At 40.9% G+C, this 25,226-nt stretch overlaps 1 protein-coding gene across 1 annotated transcript in view; it reads right to left on the reverse strand.

Annotated features, from left to right (window-relative positions):
- Window positions 1-3,993: 3,993 nt before the first annotated feature.
- Window positions 3,994-25,226, reverse strand: part of MKX (mohawk homeobox) — a 59,092-nt gene continuing 37,859 nt past the window's right edge. Inside the window, exons 5-6 of the mRNA XM_061181519.1 lie at window positions 5,056-5,089; window positions 3,994-4,950 (exon numbers count right to left, since the gene is read on the reverse strand). Coding sequence (XP_061037502.1) covers window positions 4,764-4,950; window positions 5,056-5,089 — 221 coding nt within the window. The 3' untranslated portion in view covers window positions 3,994-4,763. The remainder of the gene's footprint in view (window positions 4,951-5,055; window positions 5,090-25,226) is intronic.

Genomic DNA, 25,226 nt, shown 5'->3' on the forward strand with positions numbered 1-25,226 from the left:
TACAGATGGCTTGTTATTAGTCTGCTGGGAGATCAGGGGCCAGAATGTAAGTCAGCTACACTTCTAAGAGCACTGTGAGTTCAGGTGACAATCTTTTTTCATAGAAAGAATTTCTTGATTAAGAAAACAGTATATTGATTTGTATTTTGATGAAAGCTCCTTATCTCGATGTGAAACAGCACTTTGAATAGCACTAGTTTATAATAACTAAAAATTGGAAATAACGCTTAAGTCCATAGGGATATTTGTTGGATAAATTTAATAATCTGAAACCAAAATCCTATGCATTCATTTAAAATAAGGAAAGCTACATATAGTATATATGTATATATACTGTATATGTATACACACACAGGATGAAGTGTAAAAAATGTTGCAAAGCAGTAGGAATATAGTACCAAGTACAAGATGAAAAAGCACAAGGTTGTATGTACATAGAGTTTCTGGAAGCATACACAAGACGTTGTGAACCATGGTTATCTTTGGGATGTGGGATTGGGATCGTGGAGAGATAGGGCATGGGGCTTTTTATCTTGTGTCCCTCTATACTGCTTCAATGTCTCTACAACTAGCACAAGCTACATTTATAATGTTTTAAAACATGAATTAAAAATTTTTGTTTAGAAGTCATGAATCAGGCTCACTGAAGATCAGGTTTCCAGAAACTGGAAATTTGGGCTGAGATTTGTTTCAGAAGACTTATTGAGACAATCTTTACATGGGATGAATTTCCATGGAGTCATTTGTGTGAAGATGTAACAACACATCAGCTTGTTTTTCCAAACTCAGAAATCTGTTTTTCTCACCTTAAAAAAAAGTTTATTATGGCCAATGCAAACACCTCCCAAACCAAATTTTTAGTTCATCTCTAGGATGGGTCTCAAAGCTGGGAAGCGGTGAAGTCAGGACTCTATCCCTGCAGTGTGACAATCAGTGACCTAATTCTGATCATAACTGTTATAAAGCAGCACAGGACCAAAAGACTCTTTGTACTCAAGAAGTCCCAAAGATGGTGGAACATAACAAGTCTTTTCAAAATCTAGGGGTCCTATATGCTTCACGGAAACCACAATTTATTCTGCCAAAAATTATGGGATATTAGGCCTTTCACAGTCATCTGGAACTCATTAATAATCGTTAACATTTGTACAGTACCATGCAGTTTGCAAAGCACTTTTCTATCCACTGTCTTACTTAATCCTCATAACAGAGCTTTGGAGTAGGTAAATTTCATAGATCAAATTTTACAGATGCAAACACTGGGTACAGAAGGCTTATGCTTATTCCCCAAAGTCACTCAGAAGTGAAGAGGCAAAGCCAGGTTGCGCGGGCCCAAGTTCTACCACCACCCCACACTGCCTTCCAAGGCATGGTCGACCTAAGCGGCCCCAGACGGAAGAGTCTGTGCAGCTTGCTCTTATTTTCTGTGTTTATTTGCATGATGTTATGCCTTTGAGCTGGATGAGTTTAAAAGCAGACCATGGCTGTTGCCACTGTTTGCTAAACATTGCTACTTGGAGCAGGCAGAGAGTACAGACAGCAGCTTGAGTTCTTAGTCATCTTGAACAGGATCAAGCAGGACAAATAGAGGGGAAAGCAATTCTTGCTGTTTGGAATGAAGGCATTGCACATGCTGCGTTTTCTATGGGCATGTCTGTTCTTCCCTACCTTTGTTCTACTTTAAGCTTTTCTCCAGGAATTTCAAACTAATGACAATAAAATGATCTTTCTTGAAGTTCTAATTGATACCAACTTTTACCATTTCACTGCCATCTTTCACGTCAGACAGCTTTCCTTTCTCAAGGCTCTTTATTAAACTACCCACATCTCATATTCCATTTATATTTCTACTTTCTTGCACATAAACCCTATATAAGGGAATTAAAATTATGTGATAATACCTTCCATTTATTGAGCACCTATTAAATGCCAAGCACTGTGGTAGGCACTTTACATATTGTATATTATCTCTGAACCCTGCAGCAAAGTCTACAGGGTATAACTCATTACCCTCACTTCGCAGATGAAGAAACTGAAGCTGAGAGTGACCGAGTCTGGACCCTACAGTAGTGAGTGGCAGAGCTGGAATACAAACGTACATCTGTTTAGCCTCAAAGCCAAGGTCCTCTCCAGTGCACAGCACCCCGTAATAATGCATATTGTATTAGCTACCGGAAGCAGGTTTTTCATGAAAATGTTCATTTTAAAGTTATGTATTTTATCAGTTAGCATCATACTTTTCCTCGGCTCTTAAAGGGTGGGTTGGTGGTCCAAGGTGATGAAATTCAACCCTAATACAAATGCAGTGCCCCGATATCATATCCCTGACCAACCTAAGGAGAATTATGGCATATAATGGACCCTTCTGTCCTACTGCTCTCTCCACCTGGTCAACTCTCAAAGGAAAACAAAATCCATATGGTCATTGAGGTCTAGAAATTAACTTTTATTTTAAATCTGTCAAGAACTCCTAGCAGTTATTAAATTTATTAAAATGATTACATATGGCAAAACAAAGAATAGAGGTAATTCTATTTCTCTACAACATAAATTATGAGTTAGAGTCTCAGCAGCTGACTCAGCATTGTTGAAGATGCTTTTAAAGGATTGAGGGGACTTTGATTTCCAGAAAATGTGAAAGCAGCAAAAGAAAAAATAAAGTAAAAGTAATTGCAATTGGAGCTATTTTGCCAGGATGTGCTAATTATCAAATCGCCCTGGTGTATTTATAGGCCAGACTCCAAGCTTTGGTATTTAAAAAAAGTCATGTGAAGAGCTGACCTATACTGGCTTGTCATCCATGGTTTATAACATAGAACAAATTTGTTGTTTCTTTTTGAAAAGATGGTAAAAATGAATTATGACTAATTCAAATAAAAAAACAACCAGCATCCATTCATCTAACTGAAATATGTAAAAACAAAAACAATTTTATTAAAATATTTAATACCAGAATAACTTATAATAGTATGAAAAAGAGTGAAGTACTTGTCCTTAGTTTTCACTGACATGATCACATTTTCGAAAAATTGTTTTATAAAGATTCCAAAGTTTTATCATGGATCTGTAACTATTTAAGGATCTTGTAAACCAGAAGAACTCATACTTCATCTGATCATACAGTCATAACTTACATATCTTGCTTTGCACTTACTCTTACTGCAAACAGCAATTTAGAAAACAAAGTAAAAATATATATATGTACAAAATATTTTAATATCAAATTATTTTCATTACACTAAATAAACCCAATCCCCAAATGTTATGTTACATGAAAAAGTGTCCTACAATGTATATCAAGACTGATACTGTCCATATATCAACTAGAGCAGCCTCTGGTTTTAAAAGCATTTTGCAAAATAAAGAAAAATGTCACCACGTGGCTGCACTGTTGGCTGTCATTCACACTCACAGAAACGCTTTCCAGTTTTAAAAAAAATTTATAAAATAGGTTACATACTCAGAAGAAAAATCCCACCATAAAAGAGACAAATCCTTTTTACTTCTCTGAGCACAAATATTCTGTTATATTTGGCATCCCTACTGTTTATTCAAATTTCAAGCCACCCCAAGCTGATTAGAATATTAACGTTTGATTGAAAAAGATCTTCTTTCTTGATATTGATTATTCTCACTCCATGACAGTCTAATTTAGAAACAAAATGTTCTTTCTTTTAATACATGATTGATTTCACCTTAATGTCCTATTTGGCAAAATTCAGAGACTGTTCAATGTTTTGTTTCCCATATGTTTTAAATTTAAAAATCAATTTTGTGTGTATATGTATATTCACATCGAGATACATTTCTTTTATTACCTTGTTCTCAATGCAATATAAGTTGTCCATCAGCAACTGTAATTTGAAATGGACCAAATAAGAGGTTTTTAGCTATTCCATATGAAAAACAGTTTCCATTACAAAAAACACTGAACTCTAATGCAAACAGGATTATGTTTTAAACCTAAACTATAGTTTTAGTTTTATACGGGAACATTTCAAGTTATTTAGATAATAAACTTTTTGAAAACTTCGGCAAAACTTGAGAAAAAGAAAATCCAAATCAATTCTGAAGAGCATTGTGGTGGTTTCCAGCAGTGCTTACAAACTTTTTTTCTGATCACATTCATTGCCATTTTTCTTGAATGTACACATTATGTGATCCCCGAACCTTTTATTTTGGAACTTTGTAACCAACCAGACATGCAGGCAAGATACATGCGTAAGATTCTCACTGTGCCTCTGCAAAGCACACTGAACAATTTTAAATACTTCAGAATTTTTTTTTTTAAAGGAACATTTCATTTGGGCTGAACAGATTTCCAGGTTTTAACATGTGAATTAGTGGATACATTTCAAGGGCTTTCAGCAATTACGGTTTCAGTCCTGGCGTGGGTAGGTCCATCTGGAATGGCACCCACAGTCTAATGAGCATTGTGGTGTTGTCATTTTGAGGCACAGCTGCTCTACTATGCCCACGTTGCAGCTTATTTTCGGGAAAGCAAGGCACTTACTGTAATAGCAATGCAGACATTTTATGCATACTTGGAGTAACATAAAATAAGTTAATATTTTTGATTAAAGTGAGGTCTTATAATTTATACGTCTTTTATAGAAGCAACTAAATGATATATTTAGGGCAATTAAAAATAAGAAGAGGTTTGAAAAGGAGTCATTTTCACTCCTGCTCCAGCTCCTAGGATGAGGGTTTATGAAAAAACACTGATGCGAAGAACAGCCATCGATCTGAAAAGTGACAAACTCTTAAAACTGCTGAACCAGGGGCACTTTGACTGTCTTCACTTCTGCAATGTGGGACGACTTCTGGATAATACAGCTGGTGGTCCCCTGCAGCTTGTCTTTTCCCTGTGCGAGATTTGTTAAGGCCATGGCTGCATTGATCTCCTTCCAGTACGTGTCGTCCTTGCTCGGTCCCTTTCTATTAGCTGCACTACATTTAAGCAGAACAGAAAGAAAATGATCAAACTCACGGCAGGGTACGTAGAGAAGACCATCACTGAAAAGCACAGATGGCAAATAAAAAGATACCGCTCACCTGTCACCCTTATTGGATCTGTTTTCCAGAGTGTCTGTAAAGAAAAGCAAAAATTTGATTACTTTTCTTTTTTGCTATCTTTTTAAATCTCAGGCCTTTCATCATTAATTAGGAGGAATGAAAGTTCGTCAGGAAACATGTTGAAAACTGATTACACTTTTTTTTTTTTTACAAAGAAGATGTGAAAAAAAATCTCTTTGCAAAGAAGCAGGAATAAGATGAGAATAGGTAATAAAGAATAAAAAGTGGCTCTCATAAACATACAAACATCTGAGGTCAATTTGTTCTGAGACACTGATTGGGCATTTTGGTGAGAAGGGCGATGGCACAGGGAAAGAGTGCTGACTGTTCCGGGGCAGATTCTGGTCTCACCCCACTACTCCCCGGCCGTGTGCCTTTGGGCAGATCGTGATGCCGCATGAGATCTGGGGTACAGCTTCCTGAACTATAAAATAAAGGGGTTCCTAGATGATCTTCAGGGTGCCTGTGGCTCGGCAGTCTATGATTTCATGGAAATCAAACCTTCATCTCAGGAAAAGGACTGGCAGATAGGCCCCTCTGGCGAGTTAGCCGATGAATAACAGACCCAGTGCTGACAGCAATGCAGGATTCCTGGCAGGTTGGAATAAGCAGGCACTGGTCTGTGAGCTCCACACGGACCCCTCATCCTGCAGGACATGAAAGTCAGGCTTGCTGCTTCACTCAGAGCACTAATGTCTATCAAAACCACACCTTATAAAGGAGGACGAAATGGGTTCTTGATCCGGATTAAACCTCTCTGGGGGAGCTCCTCTGGCCAAAAGAACAAGGTATCAGGAACACAAAAACAGACATGCTGGAGGGAAAGATTCCAGAGGGTAAAGAGGGGCAGCAGCATGGCACGGGAGGTTAGAACACAGAGTGGGGCTGGAGCTCCCAGCAGCCTTAGAGACGCCAGAAATACAGCGGTTAAACCTCCGCCACCAGCACCACCACCAACAGCGACAAGCACCATCAAGAACCTACAGAACAAAGCCTTGCACCCCACACAAGAAGCACGAGGAACAGAGAGTCTGCTCACAGCGTCTTTGAGCTCCACGGCCTCTGGAAAGCTGACTTTTCCTGCCCTCAGTTCTCTCCCTTTGCTCTCCTCCCCTAACTCCCCGGCAGTGCTCAAAGCTAGTTTGCCGCGGTGCAGCCTGATCTCCAGCCCTGGGCTCCCAGAGAGTCGTGGAACTCGGAGAGACCTGGTGGGGGGAGATCAGGAACATGATCATAATATAGTCCAACCAGGGCGACATTTCCCAGGGACGTGACCGTGTCAACAAGGCAGCTAAACCTTGATGCCCTCGATGGATGAAAGAATCAGGGAAAGCTGTTAACACATCCTGAGTCAGGCCAGGCAGTGTAGACCGGGAGATAGTAACGGTCACTGTGAACTCTTTGCACAGCCTTTCACTCAGGGCCACCCTACCTACCCCACCGAAAAAGAAGACAAGCAAACACAACAAAAGTGCGTCGTGAATAAATGGCAAGGTTGTTACGAAAAGTAAATGAGATTAAGTGTGTCTGGCCCCAAATGGAACAATAAACGTTAGTCCCTTTGGTCTCCTTTCATTTTAGGGATCTTTGGAAAAATAACTGGATTCCTGAGTAGTTGGTCACCCTCTGGAGCCCTGTTAGCCTCTGGATCTTTTGGCCCCTACGAGGTAGGCCTGGATGGTTAGCTACACCTCTGCTGCTTGATAATGTTGGAATTATAATATTGCTTATGTAAACAGAAGAAAAAGAATGACAACTCTGAATTCACAGAACCCTCATAACCCTAGTTTACAGATCACGTCCTACACGTGGGCACGATTCCAAGCACTTTGTGTCTTAGCTTATTCAGCATTCGTGTCTCTGCTGTCTGTCAAGTCTTTCTCCGTTTGGTGCTATTAACTGCAAATCTTTGCTCAATAATGACAGATACAAGGCACTACCAGAACAGAGAATAAGTCAGTGCCTTTGTTTAGGACAAGAAAAGCTAACAACATTGGACATTTTACAGAGAGAAAAAGAAAACGAGTTAGGCCTTTGCTCAATTTTGCCCACAAATTGCAACAATTCTGTTGCCAAAGTGAAGCAATAGGTTATGGAGATATTTATCCAATGGAAAGACTTGGCAAAAGCAGAATAAGTTCCATGAAGGTTAAATAACATCAGGGAAATAACAAAACATAATTTAGAAAAGACCATGTAACTGATGCTCTGGCTTACGAACGAAGCTGTCTCGCATGTACACAGGGGACCAGCATCCGATTCCCCACCTGGATGGTCAACAGGGTGCGGACAACGGGAAGGAAGCCCGTGGCTGCCGACTCTGTAGGTGGAAGGAGGACACGCAGGTCCCTGGGAAGGTCCACAAGAGCTTGTGTAAGGTGAAGTGTGAACCAGGATGTCCCGCAGCCCTGCGGCCAGCCAGACGCTGCGAGCACCAGCCCCCCGTGGCTGCCTGCCAGAGTCCTGCCACCAGGAAACAAGTTTACTACGGCCAACCGTGAAATTATAAAACTCTGCTTACTCTTGGGGTGTATGTGTTTTACAGTTGGGTGCCTACGAAAATACCTCTGAAGTGTAAACACAGAGACCCCGATCCCCGTTTGGGCATTCTTAATTAGTTTCACGAATTTCAACAATGTCCTCGCAGCAAAGATGAATCCTGTAATTTATTTCTAAGGCAGAGGGCACTTAGTTCAATGTCACTTGGTATGGATTCAGGTTCCCTTCCCAGCAACAGAAGAAAAGGCTTCATAAAAAGGAATGAAGAGAAGAGACACTTTGCTTCTCTATCAGTAGTCAATGTTAAAACAGCATGTAACGAAGTTCGATGTCAAAGACTTCGAACCAACAAGCAAAAGCTGACTACTGGGGGGTCAAAAGCTGCTTTGGGGGCATCTCTGTGCCGAGGGTGGTTTTGGTACAAAGCATAAATTGGTGCTGGAAGGGCGTGCTTCTCCTGCTGCTGCTGCTGGCGAGCTGCCCGCACCACTGGGGTTCTATGCATCCGAGAGCCACCTCCTGCAGAGCAGCGGTTCCCAGAAGCACCAGCAGAAGGAAGACAGCAAACAGGGGCCCTTTTACTCTGAAACATCTGTACTTTTGTAGGAAAGCGAAGGACTATAAGCATCTGGCAATCTGGGGAGACGGTTTTCTCTTCCTTATGCTGAGATGAAATCTGGGGAGATGCCCCAGCGGCCTTAGAGAACGGAGGTCGTTTGAGGGGGACTCAGACAATTTACAATCCACTCATTCTATTAAATGTGCTAAATGTGAAATGTTCTTTTTCATGTGCTCTCTTCCGTTGAAGTATAAACTCACTGGCACTTATCTGGTTCAAGTATTTTGTGTCTCTTCAGCCAGTCGTCAGTATTTAAGCAGTGGTGGGTTTCTGGACCACCACTCAACGCCACTTCAGCAGACAGGAGGTCTCTCACCAGCCCCCTCCAGAAGCGGCACCCAGTAGCTCAAGAGAGGATGTGACAGGAGCAGGAAGGGTTCTGAACGCTGCTGAGCCAGCGCGGACGCCCGCCCGCCGTCACTGCCCATGCACAGACCCGGGTCCGAGGCCAGCTCAGCTGCGTCTCTCACTCTGCAAGTAGCTTGGCTCTGCCGGTCCCACGTCTGAGCTAAAATGCCTTTTTAGATCCTAAGGTTCCAAAAATCAGCTACGCTGTCAATTATCATAAAAGCAACTGGTTGGCAGGAACAACTTACTGAACCAGCCAAAAGAGCGTGTTTTAAGACCAAAAAAGAAAAGGAATGAAAAAAAGAGATGCGTCGTTAGGAAAATCTTGGATGCTGTAAAACCCAAACCATGTTGAAACTTAAAATGGGGCTATCCTCAGTTTGGACATGTGTTTCCTTATAAAGTTAAGTAGAGAAACAATTATAAAGAAAATTCAGTTCTACTGCAACTCGAGATGTGCAAGCACAAAGCCCTGTGGGCAAAGTGTCCATTCAAGTTTGAGAAATGCAGTTTAGAAATATTCATTCTGATATATATTCCTGAGGTAATAATTCTAGTCATAAAAAGAGACAAAAATATGGCCAAATCTTTTGCACTGAGATTTTTTTTCAAATTTAATCAGTAAGTCCTGTTTTAAAATGTTCCACAAAATACTACTCACACCACTGAAAGGTAAATAAAATTAAGATTAAGAAAACAAGTATTTTTAATTAAATAATCTAAAAATCATATATTATCTGTTTCCCTAAATTAAAATGGAAAGAGAGCTCCAGACGCTTGACAAATGTGCCTTCTCACACTTGGTCGGTTTTGGAGCCGCTGCTGGAGAGAGCAGATGTGGACAGCCAGGCTTTACTGTTTCTGGTCTCAGGGGTCCCGAGAGACCCTGGCGCACAAGACCAGTTTCTGGAGCTATTTACATACTTGGAACAACTGAGATAAAGCACGAGACTCTGGTGAGTCGGGTAGATACAAAGCCTCACTGAAGATTCTGAAATACCGATCGCTCCAGCTTTGCAGGCACTCACACCAGACAGCATCGAGCCCGTCCCTCTCTACTTCCCCACACGCTGGGCTGGGCTGGGCTCACACACCCTTACAGAGTAGTTCCACCGCCGCTCGACATTTCTTTACTTTTAAAAATAGCATTTGTTGTTGTTCTCTAATAAGAAAGGCATGCAGGTTCACTGCAGAAAATCCAGGAAAAAGTGTAAAAGAGAAAATAGAGGGCATCGACGGATAACTCAGATTAATATTTGGATGTATCGACTCCCAAAGCAAGTTTATATACATTTTTTAAAAAGGAGTCATTTTGTACGTGCTTTAAGATTTTTTTGATGCGGACCATTTTTAAAGTCTTTATTGAATTTGTTGCAATACTGCTTCTGTTTTATGTTTTGGTTTTTTGGCCGCGAGGCCTGTGGGATCTTAGCTCCGCCACCAGGGATCGAACCCGCACCCCCTGCATTGCAAGGCGAAGTCTTAACCACTGGACCGCCGGGGAAGTCCCTGTATGCGTTTTAGAACTTGCTTTTTCACTGAACTTCTACTTCTTCCTTACCCTTTTGTTAACAAATAAGATAATAATCTATCATTTGGCTTCCCCTGATGTGGCAATGGTTTTTTTTGTTTTGTTTTTTTGTTTCTTGTTTTTTCGCCTGTGAAAAAGAAACGGCTTGAAAGAATTCAAAATCCAGCTTCGCCCAGTTTAAACTTGAATTTTGAGAGTCTCGAATGTTACAAGAAGGGGTTATCTTTAAAACAACAATTACTAGCATTTCATCATTTAAGCAATCTCAGTTGATAAAGCCACCTTCAAAGACCATGGCAAGGTCTAATGCATTATTTACATAGAAAGCCTATTAAAAACCTATTAAACACCTTTTCTATACCTTTTGCTAGTATTTTAGACCATAGAGATACAAAAAAATGACTTTTTTTCCTCCTTATTATTTAATCTGTAACATCAGAAAATCAGTCCAAATCACAGAATAGGAAATCTAAAGCTCCGCTGAGCTCATCCTCAGACCTTAAATTAGAGAGACATTTTAATAGGTGTGATATCCCTAAAATCACTCTTGCATCGCCAGGACTGAATTACTGCTAAGTAACTGCTCTTAGACAGCTGTTGCTGCATCACTTCAGGGGAAATGTTTGTGGTTATCCTCTCTGGGGTAGTTAGAGCTTTTGAATGAGTAAAGATAAATCATCCCAAGTGATTTTGCTCAAAAAGGAAGGAAAAAAAAACCTACCCAACAACCTGTAACATTTATCTGTTGATGATTAAACTGCTTTTTCCAGTGCCATGGACCAAAAGTGAATTACGCTTTAAAGCTTCAGCATGACAGGAAGAGACTGCACCAAAACTTGGTGAATATCAAGGCTATTGCTCATGGAAGGATTAGTGGAGCCTTTCGGAATAGTGAAAATTATAAAATGAAACCCGCCTCATCTTCATGGATGGAGCCGGTATTTCTTTTCCCTTTGCAATATACTAGTTAACTTATTTATCCTGAGGCCTTAAAGAATGAGTGGCTTCCAAAATTATTTCAGAGTTTAAAGAAAATCTTTTCCAAAAATTAAGCCAGTGTTTCCTCCAGCCATGACTTCCACCATCTGGAGAAAGATTCTTTTCCTTCCTGCTACCTCTCACGTGGGCTGGCCTCTCACTATAGCTAATAGTGCCCAGATGTCCTGGATCCGCAGGGTCCCCACCTTCAGCTGCCTTTCTGTCAATGCATCCTCCTCTCTGTCTCCTCCCAGAAAATAAAGAAATTAGAAACCACACCCCTCTGTTCTGGACCAATAGTGAAGACTGGGGTAGCTGACATCTCAAAGCTTTCAGGATAGGTTATAGTTCCATTAACAACAGCAGAAATCTTTATTGTTCCGGGAGCACCCATGACCGTGGCTACACCTCTAAGTGTCGATGGGCTCCCTATCAGTTAGGGAGCTGCAGAGCCTTCCTACGGCTTTTCTGATTATGCAGAGGAAAACAACTTGAGGCTGGTGGCTCCTTATTAATTCCCAGCTGAACCTTTGTTCTGGTAAAACGCACAGTTATTCTGGCCTCATCAGTCTGGACCGGAGGACTAAAGGCACAGGATGTGGGACCTGTAACTTGAAAGTAACTTTTCAAATAAGCAGAGAACCACCCAGTGAGAACGTCTCCACTCCACCTTCCATCTTCCCCTCTAAAGACATTAAAGGGCCTCAGTGCTAAGTGACTCTGTGCAGTCCCACTACCAAGATCGCTCCTCTGTGATCTCAAAGGCTCCACCTTCCCAAAGTTGAAAACTTTCCGTCTGAAACTTCACTTTGAAGATTAGAATGCAGCCTATGAGGAGGGAACTGTTAGTGCGGAACCAGAAAGGGGGTCTGGAAATGTTAAATATTCTCATTGCTGTTCTTAGCACGTCATTACTAACTACGAGGGTGGCCTGGTGTGAGGTACAGAGGCAGTGTGGGGCAGTGGGTGGAGCCCAGACCCTGGAGCCAGACAGCAGGAGTTGGACCCCTGCTCCACCCCTGACTGTGTGACAGCCGGCCATCTGCATGACCTCTCTGTGCTCCGACTTTCTCACCTAGAAAGCAGGGCTAATCGCACTAGACTCAGGTTATGAGGAGTCCATATTTTCTAAAACACTTAGAAGAAAGCTTAAGCATGTATACCAAGAACTATATAAATCCTTGTAAAAATTTCAAAAAATTAACCTCTCCTCTCACTGTATTTTTTATGTCTAGAATATGGGGCTGAATGTAGTCATCAGAAAAAGTAGTATTGTTCAGAGATTTAATATGAAAACCATTATGTAAGGATGAAATATTTTAACTCTGGCCAAAGCCCATGAGCTCAGATTAATGCATTAATTGTGCAGAATCCATCATCTTCAAAGACAAAATGGCTTTTCTGATGCTATTTTGTGCCAGAGTACCATAACATGCCAAGACGAAGAACACTGGAGCCACATTAAAGAATATCTACTAACTGTAAGTGTCTAATGGATTTTGTTACTTCATTTTCTCAAGGGGAATATTGGAGATGTTACCCCAAATGTTTCATCCATGAAAGCTAAGTTTCTAGCCAAAGTCTCAGAAAATGACTTCCTAACTATACATGAATAACTTCTGTGTGTGCCTGTATGTTGCAAGGAACATTAATTGTTTATAAAAGTGCTCCCTTCTACATGCAAGTTGGGCTACTAGTTCTGAAAACAGGGTGGTCTTACTCTGATTCTTAGCTACACTGTAATTTTGTCCCAATGTCCCAACACTGACATTCATCCTCTAAGTTCTGCGACAGCACAAGGGCTACATAATAGCTGCCACACCACAGTTCTAGGAGGCTGATGTTTAATAAATATGTAGCTGAATAGTGTTAGGTTACAACGTACTAATACGACTTTCTTCAGCAAAAAAAGGCCTTTTAAATGGAAATAGCATTTGCTATAATCTAGAAACTGGCTGGAAAGTCTGGCTCCATCCATGTATTTTCAAGCTCCTCAGTATCTCTGAAAAATCATCAAAAAGTACTTTTGCTTTGATATATGAACTGAAGTGTATCTTTGAGTTGGCTCACATTATGGCCATGCTTTTCAAATTCCTTAAATTACCAGAAATGACACTTCAGACTAGGAGATCTTGCTGTTAAACCTGTCTGAATGCATTAACACCAGAAATGACACAACAAGAGAGGTGACGTTCGCCAACCCCTTGGCTCTTTCGGAAGAGGTGCAAGTGACAGTTCCCTACTCACAGCTCGTCTGCTGTGCTTATTAATAGAAAAGAAGCATATTTTAGACATAAGAGGAACAGTATTACCAGTCCTTCTCCTACATTTCAAATACATTTTGATGCTCCTAATACACTTAAAATGTTAAAATTATACTTGGCATGTCAGTGTTCTATGTTCACACATTTCTACAGTTAAAGGTTCTGTGATTTTCTGCTTTTAATTTCAGAAACAGTCATTTAAAGTCTAAACTAGGGTGGGGAAGGACTTTCAAATGAAAATTGGGAAGATTTTTGTTGCTGGTGTTGAAGGTGGGAGAAGCTGAAAAGCAGGGAAAGGCGTAAAGATGAGGAAGAAGGCCTTGCAGGCCTGGGCTGTGGCTATGGGTCCGAGTGTCCCTAGTCTAGAAGTCTTCTGATGACCCGATCTGACCAAGAGAAGACCAGATAATCACTAGGAATCTACACCCCAAACCATTCATTAAATTCCAGTGGCATATAGATCCTATTTCCCTGCTATCACCTAAATGTAGGATACAAGAAATTTCTAGAAGAGAGTAGGGGATAAGTTGCTTTCACCTAACAAGTTGATCTATTTGGGGAGAAAACAAAAACATTTCATAGATCAAACCCACCTTTTTGTACAATAATTTCTCTGAGGCACAGGATGTATCTTAGGACCATAAGAAAACAGTTGGCGGGCTCACTAGGAACAGGACGTTGGGTGAGTCATTTACGTGCACTGCATCTCAGGTTCACCTATAAAGTGGGGATAAAATAACCCCTCCTTCCCGGGCTCGCGGTGAGGATTAAATGAGGTGCCCAGTGTGAAGCTCGTGGAACAAAGCCTGGTGCACACGAAGGGCTTCGGCGTCACAACTCCCTGAGCGAAGTGAAGCTGTCAGTCGACCGTTACCAGCTGAGGGGGCCAGCCCAGGTCCCTTGGGGGTGCCGAGGGTCCTATGGCTCAGTAGGATCCGTCGGGGCTGCGTTTAATGAACCAAGTTCCTGATTCTACCTTCGTATCAGTAGCAGATGTAACATTTGTATTAGGAAAATGCTGTTCAGAAATGGGTGACTCTAGGTTCAAAATGCTTTTGTCTATTTTTGCTTAAACATGAATATAATACCACTTAAAAATGCCTTTTTTTGGGGGGGGGATGGTGTAATAAAAGTTTACTTGCATTACTTTCCCCAGGTATTACAGTTTTTGCTATGCTGGGATGTATAGTTCAGGGAGAGTCATTACAAATACAAACTTGAGGATAAAGGGACCCAAGATTTTCATTGTAAATATATTACACAATAGTTCAGAATAATTAAATCACCCTCATTCTTCTAACTGGAACAGCTATGGTAATAACAGACTGCTACAAGATCTGTGTTTTCTGTTTTGAAAATAAACACGTAGGCCCAGCTCTATATTGCTGTGATGGTGGGGACTTTTACTTTTGGGAGTCTTATTTTTTTTAAATTTTCCTTTGGGAAATAGGAATCCAGATGGGGGTCATCAAAAAGTAATTATTCAACCTAATGTGGATTTTTTTTTTTCTTTCTAGGGTAGGATAAAAAGCTTTTATAAACTCACGTAAACTTAGTTTCCGCTGCCCTTAGAAGAATATTTTGTTCAGGCCTGCCTCAGAAAGAACAGAGCATGGCATTATTACACATTGTGATGAGGGTTACAAACGGTTTTCGGTTATTTTTAATCTGTTATTTTTAAAGCAGCCTGAGAGGTAACGGGAGCTGTATGATATCTAAAAAGGAACAGGGACAGGGGAACAGAACCGCCATGCAAACAACGTGGTCACCCCCGGGACCAAAATCACTACAGTAGAGCTCAGTGGTCAGGATGCTGAACTGAGCAGTGACGGGTCCTGTCTAGGCCTGCTGGTGGCTTTGCTTTTGAACAAGAGCAGAAATGGCAGAGCATCTGGGATCAAAGGGCTGAAGAGGATCAAAGTGCTAATGGTCATCACCTCGAAGCCACCCAGAGGTCCAGGGACAGGCTGAGAACTAGGAATGACCCTCAGCCGGGTGTCTGCTGGAGGGTGAGCTGAGCCCCTTCTTTCTGCAGAGCACGTGGGTCCCTCCTGTGCTGGGACCAGCACCTGCCACCGACGACCCAAATTAGACACATAGGCTCCACACTACAGCCTTAAGCAATGCAATCTTCAGGAGGGGTGTTTCTATCACAAGATAGTAAAAATACAGTACTTAAACATGAAGCAAAGAAACCGTAAAGAAAGAGAGAGCAAACACTCTTAGGGTCTTCGATAAAAAGAAAAAATACCAGAGCTTGATGACTATCAGAAAGAAGAATGAGTATAGCATACAGAAAAGTTCTCGTAAAGCCATTTCATGGAAATTTAAATGCAGAAGAATGGCATGTTCGCATGACTTAAATATATTTAAATGCCAAGCAGCTGCCATACATAATGTCCTGTAAATGTCATAGCCTGTTTTAAAAGTAAATAAGACACCTCAAAAATAAAAGAGAAAACATATTTGTTTTACTCATTAAAAATGACTGATTTAGAGAAATGGACACTGAATCCAATATTATTTTTGGATGAAAAGCAGTCCTCTGTAATTCCTGATATTTTCTACCCTTTCACATACTTTCTGATGACTTTAGAGAGAAATATATTTTAACAACCAGTTGTGTACACTAATTTTAAAATAAACAAAAGAGAGACAGGGAAAAGCAGAAAGCTGTGCAAAAAAAGAGAAAAGAATCAAAAATTACATTTCTAGGACCAACCAGATCCACTTAGCCACACTTTTGGGTTTGGTGATGGGATATACTATACATACTCAAAAGTGATTTAAATATTAAATTCTCTCTAGACAACCAGAAATAGGTGATGAATGAGTACTGGGAAGAAGGTCATAGTCATTGCTTTGAATCAAAGGACTACACAAAAGAGCCTGGCTCTCACACTCGAGGGTAAACAAACTACATACTTTCATCATGAAAGCACAAAAAATTGCCCCTTCTTTGGGTAATGACAGCCAGGAAAATCATAATTCCTTGCAAGATTCCCAAGCTCTCGCAGGCATGTGGTCTCTCCCCTCCCTAGTGGTGACTCTCCACACTCAGAAGGGGAACGCAAAAGGGGCAGAACAGTTACTCACAAAAACTAAAGAGCTGGGAAGGCTCCTGAAACTACAGACGTGCCACAGCGTTGCTCACTGTATCCTCTGTTGTTTTAGAGGTCTGTCCTGTTAGACGCACACCCGGTTGAAGCCAGCAGGAGTGAGCCACTCATTACGCATACGGTTTGCACATGGGTCCAAAGCCAGGGGAGCTAAAAGCATCTATTGAACAAGGGAGGAGAAACCATCCTTCCCAGGCCACCACAATGGGAGCTGAACACAGGACGTTACAAACACGCAGGAAGAAGTGAGCCATTGTTCCATTCAGGCCTCGGGCAGCATTTAATCACACAGCCCTCAGCACAAGATGGGAATAGGAGTTAGTCGGTCGGGCTTTTTAGAAAATATATTTCTCTAATTTTCCAAACTCTAAGTAACTGGATATATTATCCAACTGATTTTCAGCCTACTTTAGGAGACAAATACTGAATGATATCACTTATATGTGGAATCTAAAAAATAAAACAAACAAATGTGTACAGCAAGACAGAAGCAGACTCACAGACAGAACAAACTAGTGGTTACCAGTGGGGAGAGGGAGGGGCAGGGGAAACTGCTGTGTATAAAATAGATAAGCAACAAGGGTCTATTGTACAGCTCAGGGAATGTGGCCATTATCTTGTAATAACTTTTAACGGAGTGCAATCTGTACAAATACTGACTCACTATGCTGTGCACCTGAAACTAACATAAATATTGTAAATCAACTATACTTCAATTTTAAAAATTGAATGATCTTCTTAGAAAAAAATAATAAAATCATGAGATTAATTTAAAAAAATTTAAAAATAAAAGTTATTTTATTAGATAGCTTATTGGATAATACATAATAGATTCTTATTTGGACAAAAGGATGCACAAAAATCCTTTCTTTCAAAGTGAAAGGCAAAGGAATCTGTATTTGTGCTAATTTATAGGACGCCCTGGAGAAGCATAAAGAAATGAAAGATGTGTAATGATGAAAATGCACTGAATTAATTATTCACGAGTAACTGTCATCATCATAAAAATAATTAGCAGGGCTAGGAAAAGCAGAAAGTGGGCCCAGAAATGAAAAAAAGATGATTATTTTTATACTGGAGAAAAAAAAAAGGAGGTAATGGGAGTTGTGTGGGGCAAGTGCTGAAAGCATCTGTCAAAAGGCTGCTTGAGAAATGGGAGTCCCAGTTTACGATTAATTGAAAAATTATTCAAATGGAAATTCCATGCTAATGTTAGCAGTCTTTAAGACAGAGAAAGAGAATAACGCAATTAGTTACTCAAATTCCTACAGCTGCTTTTAATGGGATTAGTGCCTTTTTTTGGTTTATCTTGAATTGAGAAATTGAGTGCACCTGTTCACCGCTAATCAGTGTGAACTGCGAAGGGTGGAATTCACTTAATCACACTGTACCCCTCCAGCAGCGACGTGCAATGGGGAGAGAGCAGACCTGGAGTCAGAGCTTGTTAGCATGTGGTTTAGGGAAAGTCAGTTAATATCTCTGTGTCTCATTTTTTTCTCATCTGTAAAATAGATACAAAATACGGAACAATGAAGACTGTTGCAGAAGTTAGTAATAATCACTGCAAAACACCAGGCAGCCAGGAATTCTCAATAAAGAGCCGCTATAATTATTCCACAATTGCAAATACTCTTTTTGTAGTGGCAGCAAACTAGGACGCAATGTTGAAGATTTACCCTGAAATGGAACAGATAATGAATAACACAACAATTCAAAATAGTTTTTTTATTTGAATTGTCTCCCCTGGGTCACGGGCAGGCATCTTATGTCTCTGACACTCTAGTGTGGAAAATTCCCCAAAGGGCAAGACTGCAGATTATGGAGACTTCAGTTTTGCAACGGCTTGGAGAAGGTCACTTAAGTAGCCATAATATGCAAAACATTAGAATGGTGTCTTCGATGAGAGTGAGAATGCGCATAGCAAGGCAAATTCCAGGATTATGTCAGCAACTGGTCTTTTGCTGTTCATTTCTGGGGTTGGCACACGTAGCTGTTATTGGGCTGGCAGCTTGCATGTGTTATCCACGCAATCATATAGGTATGCTAGCGTGTTTACTCTTAATTGCTCGGAAAAAGTTTTAAATTGTGAAGATCTTTACTCAAGATAGAATATGGCATTTGGATCTGGGGGAACAGCTTTGGAAATGCCCAGTTCTTAAAAGACAGGTCTCTAATCTTTGCTTTAAAAAATCTCTATGAAGGGTTCACTGACTGATACAATTCCACAAGGAAAAAAATAACTACTTAAAACATACATTACCTAAAAGACCTTAATTGTATCACTGCTTTATCCTAAACAGCTGTACTTGGTATCCTTAAATGGGAGTAAGAATATATAGGTTATTTCAGTACTCCTGATATCTTACAAAGAGACCAACATTTATTAAAAAGTTCTTCCCACTGCACAGCAGAATGGGAGAGATACTCAATTTCCCTTGGAATTTTTGTGCCATCTTTGGATGCCTGGTGCTTTCATGGAGAACGGATAACACCACTACAGTGAAGCTGAACTTATCCAAGTAAAAACCAAATTTTTTTGAGTATCAAATGGAAAATTACACTTTGTACACAGCATTTTACCTCCCCCCCCCCCTTTTGGAGGCATAATTAAGGTCCAGGTCAACTTAACACAATTCACAGTGGTGACAACAATATTTATCAAGCATTTTGCAAGTCATAAATGTGCAATTAATCTCATTTCCTTTTTGTGCACACTTATATCATTTTCCCCATTTTACAACTGAGACTCAGAAAAGCTGACTGACAGGTCTGAGGCTAAACTCAGTAAACAATACGGCTAGTACTAGAAGCCCAATCTTTTAATTTTAAGTGCAATAGAATGGGCTCTTCTCCATGGTGTCTTCATTTACTGCTTTACAGGTTCATTGGTTGGTTCAGCAAACATTTACTGAACGCACCCTAAATGTCAGGCACTGTGATAGGCCCTAGAAATACAGTAAGTCCCCTACACACGAAAACGTTCTGTTCCGAGAGCACGTTTGTTAAGTCCAACGAAGTTAGCCTAGGTACCCAACTAACAGTCGGCTCTACAGTACTGTGCTGTAATAGGTTTATAATACTTTTCACACAAATAACACATAAAAACCAACCAAACAAAGAAAACATTTTTAATCTTACAGTACAGCCCCTTGAAAAGGACAGTAGTCCAGTACAACAGCTGGCATGCAGGGGCTGGCATCGAGTGAACAGGCCAGAAGAGTTACTGACTGGAGGAGGGAGAGCAGGTGGGAGATGGTGGAGCTGAAGCAGATCGTCAGGAACAGGAGACACCAGCTACATCACCGCTGCTACATCTTAGCAGTACCAGCTACATCACCGCTGCTTTTACACTTGCTTCCAGCCAGCCTGGGCTTGAAATAAAGATACTGCACTACTGTGGTCTACACAGTCCTGTACAGTGAAGTACACAAAAGCACGACCACTTGCAGAGGATGCACACACGTGACAACTAACTCACGTGACCGGACACGCGAACACACGTTCGCATCTTTGAAAGCTTGAAGGTTTGTAAGCAGGGGACATACTGAACGAATTACAGATGGGTCTCACCCCAAGCAACTCTGAGTAAACGACAAGAGCTCAGTGTGACTAGTGCTCCGGGGGCCCCGAGTGGGGCTCTGAGTGAGATGGCACCCTCTGGGGCGGCAGAGAAGAGGCCGTGGGCCAGGGCGTCCAGCATGCACCCTCCTCCATTCACGCCTGCGCCCGGCCAGCGTCATCACCGTCTCAGCACCAGAACGCAGTAAAGACGGGAAAGCACCGGCCAAGGTAAAGATGAGCGGGGGCCACTGAGGCGAAGATGGGGAGCAGTGTTCCAGCTGTGTGAAAGGGCAGGGCGATGCCGGCACCTGACCTCTGTGTCAGATCTTTCTGTGCAGCTGAAACGAATGAGGCGTGCGAAGGGGCAGGTGAGAGATCAGCAAAGGCCGGGTGCTAAGGGGTTCCTGGGTTTGGGTGCCAGGAGAAGGAAGGTGAACTCCATCCTGAAAGGATGTGTAACAGTGACATGATTGGACCTGGATTTCAGAACGATCCCCCTTGCCTTCGTGGAAGGTGAGATCGCAGCAAGAACTCAAGACAGGAGAGGAGTGGGGATGGAGGACGCAGCAGTGGGGACGCTCGCTCGGGGGCAGCCCTGCTGAAGGGGAGATGGGGTCTGGGAGCACGAGGCAGGAGCCTCTGCCGCCTCTGGGTCTGCCTCCTGTGACTGGGTGGGTGGTGATTCTCTGAGTCCGGAAGGGAGGAGGGAGAGCACGTTTCAGCTTGGAGGGCACGGCCGAGTCTGACTGTGACATGCTGAGAGTAGGAAGTGCTTTGAGGGCCTTCGAATGTGGATGCTGATGAGCTCAGGGATGCAGGCCGCCGACCTGAACAAGAAGAGGCCTCAGCCTGGCCGCATTACGTAGCAACGTATTTAGAAACATTGTGGTACTACCTCCTCAGAGTACTCATCGTAACATGGAAATCGATCAGCACATAGGTAAAAGAGGTATACAAATAAATAAATATGGATGGGTCTTACATGAATAATGTTTTAGCACATAGATCTAAATATTTTCCCATATGCTGGCTAATATTATCCAGCATGTGATTAAAAAAAGTGTCAAATACCAAAGTCTTGAAAGATGAATTATTTTTAAAACTTTATTAGTCACACCCTTTATCCATACTGCATTTGCTCTCAGAAGGAAATGTACACCCAAAGGGTGACAAGGAAAGAAAGAGTTTCCTTAAGTGAAGGAATGGAAAAGAGCAGAGCATGTAGCTGGCTCCCTGCCAGTCAGAGAACACGGAAAAGCTAGGAGTTTCAAAGCAAATCTCTACTAATCCACCTTTTACCAAAGTTCTCACTTAAAGTCCACCTTTTGACATGAAATATTTAATAGGAACTTCATTTTAACCACGAAGTGCCCTTAAAAAAATGTAACATCGGATTCCATACTAGGCTAAAAGAAGAACGTATTAGGTAAGTGAAAAGAAACATGTATTTTTTTTAAAAAAAGAAAGAAGAAAAAAAAGACTTGTGAAAAGCATAAAGCAGTTAATGAGGATTTCCACTCAAGACCGAACATTAATGACAATGCAAAGTTTCTTTCCTATTGAGGACACATGCTTCTTAAAGAATGCATAAGTCAGTAAAGTCCATTTTCTAGTGGCATATTTGGAGCCACAATTTTAATCTGTTGAAATGGCACAGAGACAAAAACCAAAATACAAATAAACAACAACAAAGAAACGTTTTCTTTTAGAAAGAAACTCCATTTAATTGGCTTCCACTCTCCCGGTTTAAATTCAGCTCCTTAAGGGGGGAATAACTCCCTCAGGAAGGCAGCTTTTTGTTGGGTATGTGCATGATGTTCATTTGTCTTGCATCTAAAAATTAGAACATAACAAGCTTCTAATCATCACTTGTTAATTTGAAACAAAAAGAATTCTTCTTTTCCATTGAAAGCAGACTGTACTAAAAAAAAAAAAAAAAAAAGGCAGCATTCTCCAAGGTCATATGCTGTTGGCAAAGCTCAAAAAACCCTTATAGTCCAACTTGCTTATGTTCAGCTGTGTTTACTTAGACTAAACTTGACAAAGTCTGCGTCTGATTATCCTGAGCAGTCATCTGCCCACAGATAAATAGATATTACACAAACTTCTGGAGGGAATGACATTTGGCCTCCATAATTTTGGAATAATTTACTACGTACCCTCAACTTAAAACACCAAAACGATCCGCAATATGTTTGGGGGATCGGAACATAAATATTTCATTTCACGGAGGGAGCGGTCTCCGTGACCTTCATGGATTTTAGGTGATTTACTAACGAAGTGGGGAACTGCTCTGGGAGGTGTGGAGCTGCTCTGTAACAGGCAATTTCGAGGCAACATTTATTTCAGACTTTTCAGTAACATCAAGATTTCAAGGGACTTCTGTAAACAAACTGTCACTTAAAGAAAAAACTTTCCATCAGTATTTCTGCATCAAGTCTCCAGAACAGAACATGCGTATAAAAATAAGAGTTAACTAAATTATTTCCAGAGACTACATGTTAGAGTAATGTTTACACTATTGGTAGAAAGCAAAAGCTCGGTGTTTTACCACTATTTCTTACACTAAATGCAAAATTTTGCTTTTGGAGTAATGTAAACCATTTCCATGGCAGAAAGTCTGTTCCCGATTACCTAAGAATTGATTCTGGCCCATCTTATTTACTTTGCTTGCTGTTATATTTACATAACAAAAGATAGACATACTTTCCTCTCCAAACTAGGATTGTTTCAAAGGTGGAAGTACTCATTATATCCCCCAGCGATCAATCAATGAACCAATCAATCAACAGATCTTGACTGCATTTTGCTAACAGCCGGTAATACAGTAGTGGGCAAGAAGGAGATGCTTTCTGTCCTCTGAAGTTTGTCTAATGAGAAAAATGATACGTTGAACACATACTGTCATTTTCTAGGTTGTTCATTTTACTTTATACAATTAGGAAGCATGCTCCCTCACTGAAACTAACACATTTTCCCCCTGACTCCTGTCTTACTATTGAATTAACCTAGGGATGGGGTCCTTCGTTTGGAATTGGTGGGTGTGTTAAGGGAGCCTCAGATACTCTGCTGTGCCAGCTCCCTTCTAGCAGTTCTGGCTCTGTAATGGGGTTAGTTTCTGAGTGATTCATTTAATGCTCTCTATTTTGGCTTTTATTCTAATGTACTAAATTTGCTTTGATAAGCACTTTGTGAAGTGAAATAATGTAAACGACGGTACTGCTGCTATTGGAGCAGCTGCCACTCACACCTAATAAGCAAGGGTTTCCAAATTTCCCTGAAAGGACTGAATCCACTGATGGACCTTATGGCACATTCTCCCATTGTTTTCTCTCATGATGCGTTAGCTCTGTTGGTTCACAAAAGATGATTTTGCATATATAAATAAAGAAGGAATGTGTTTTCAAATATGCATGCCTTTAAAGATCATCTAACAAATCCAGAACACGTGCTGGAGACGGGAGTGTCTTCAGACTAGTATTTGTGAGAGAATACATTAAGGCCTCATTAGCTTTTAATGCAAAACTGCATCCACAATCATTCTAGAAAGGGCAGGTTCCTCAAATTCGACATATAGTCAGAGAAGGGAATCCAGGAAAATGAGGGAGTACGAAGCTCTCTTCCGAAGCCCAGCCACGTGACAAAGCCAGAGGCATCTCCAAAGCCACAGATGTACCAGCAAACCAGGTGAAGAAGGCTGCTGCAGCTTGAAAAAGTAACTTTACCACCTTAATACCTAGGTCCTCTGAGAGCTGTCTAAAAGAGGAAGGTAAGTGGTGTTAGAAAACAAAAGGGACATTCAAATGACCACACATTTTACTTTGCAAGCATGGAGGAAAGGAGCAAGTCGATACACTTCAAGTAAGAAAAACCCTTTGAGGAAGGGAGCTACTTGTGGGTGGCTTCTTACAAAGGAAAAGTACATTTGCAAATCTTATCAGATTGGACCAAGACACAACTCTGCACAGAAACTAATCCGGAAGCTCATTTTAAAAGGATACAAAACTCCCCCACAGCCAGTTACTGTACACGTGCACAAGGCTATGGGGAGACGGCATTACGTCTGACAAAGGAGCGCAGCCACCAGTATCTCTGGACACTCAGTTCACTCTCTAAAACGCAGACTTCCACACAGAAGCAACATTTATAGTTACGGATCACTGGCCGCAATCAGTTTGCAGAAGAGCTGCAGTTGAATCAAATTTATACGGCCCTCTCAATGTTAACCAAAGTAGGAAAAAAAGGAAAGCTTTCACAACCAAAAATCTTGAAAAATTTCCTATATTTTTTGGTTTCATTTTTCCCAGAACTGAAACACCACAAAATAACACCACCTCAGTGCACTCACTTCCAGCTCAGTCAGGAAGTGCTGAGGTACATAAACATTTTTTATTTCACTTTTTTACAAGACGGTGACCAACATTTTCTTAGCCTTCCAAAAAGCTTCAGGTTTGGAATACATTTTGGTTAAATGTCAGCAAAGGAATTTGCTCATCACTCAAACAGCACTATTTCTTTCCAACCTTGGAGTATATGTAGGAACTGTGTTGTGAATGGAATTACAAAACAGCTCAGAGCCACAACGGGAAATCCAGTTCTACAATTCTCAAGTGTTCTGTAGGGAAGCATTCTGTACAGGAGAAAACAGGAATAACAAGGGACATATATCCCCACAATTTATCAAGTGCTTTCACAATTATTATCAATAGCTTTGTGAGGTAGGGATTTTTTCTTTCCCTCATTTTATAGATACTGATATAAATCAGATAAGTTAGATGATTTACCTGGTGCTTCTTAGTTAGTTACTGCTAGAGAAGAAAATCTGAACCCAGATCTTTAAAGTCTGAAACCATAATCTGAAGGTACTATAATTGAAGCCCAAAAGCCAGCATCACAAGTAATGGGAAAACACTAGAAGTATTGCCAGGAAGGTCAGAAACAAGACAAGAATGTGTACCACCATTACTTGTGATACACAATTCAAGCAATAAGCCAGAGAAAAAATTCATGGCAAAAATTTCAGAAAGCAGGTAGAATCATTACTCTTTGAAAATAATATAATTGTATTACTGGAAAACACAAGAAAGTCAACTGAAAAAGCTACCAAAAATGATAAGCAAATTCATGGTGGTAGCAGAGTACAATATTAACATACAGAAAGGAATAGCTTTCTCATGTAAAAACAACAGTTAAAAAAAGTGATGGAAGAAAGGACCCTAATTAGGGTCTAG

Source organism: Eubalaena glacialis, chromosome 2 (genome assembly GCF_028564815.1).
Source record: "Eubalaena glacialis isolate mEubGla1 chromosome 2, mEubGla1.1.hap2.+ XY, whole genome shotgun sequence".
NCBI classification, from domain to species: domain Eukaryota; kingdom Metazoa; phylum Chordata; class Mammalia; order Artiodactyla; family Balaenidae; genus Eubalaena; species Eubalaena glacialis.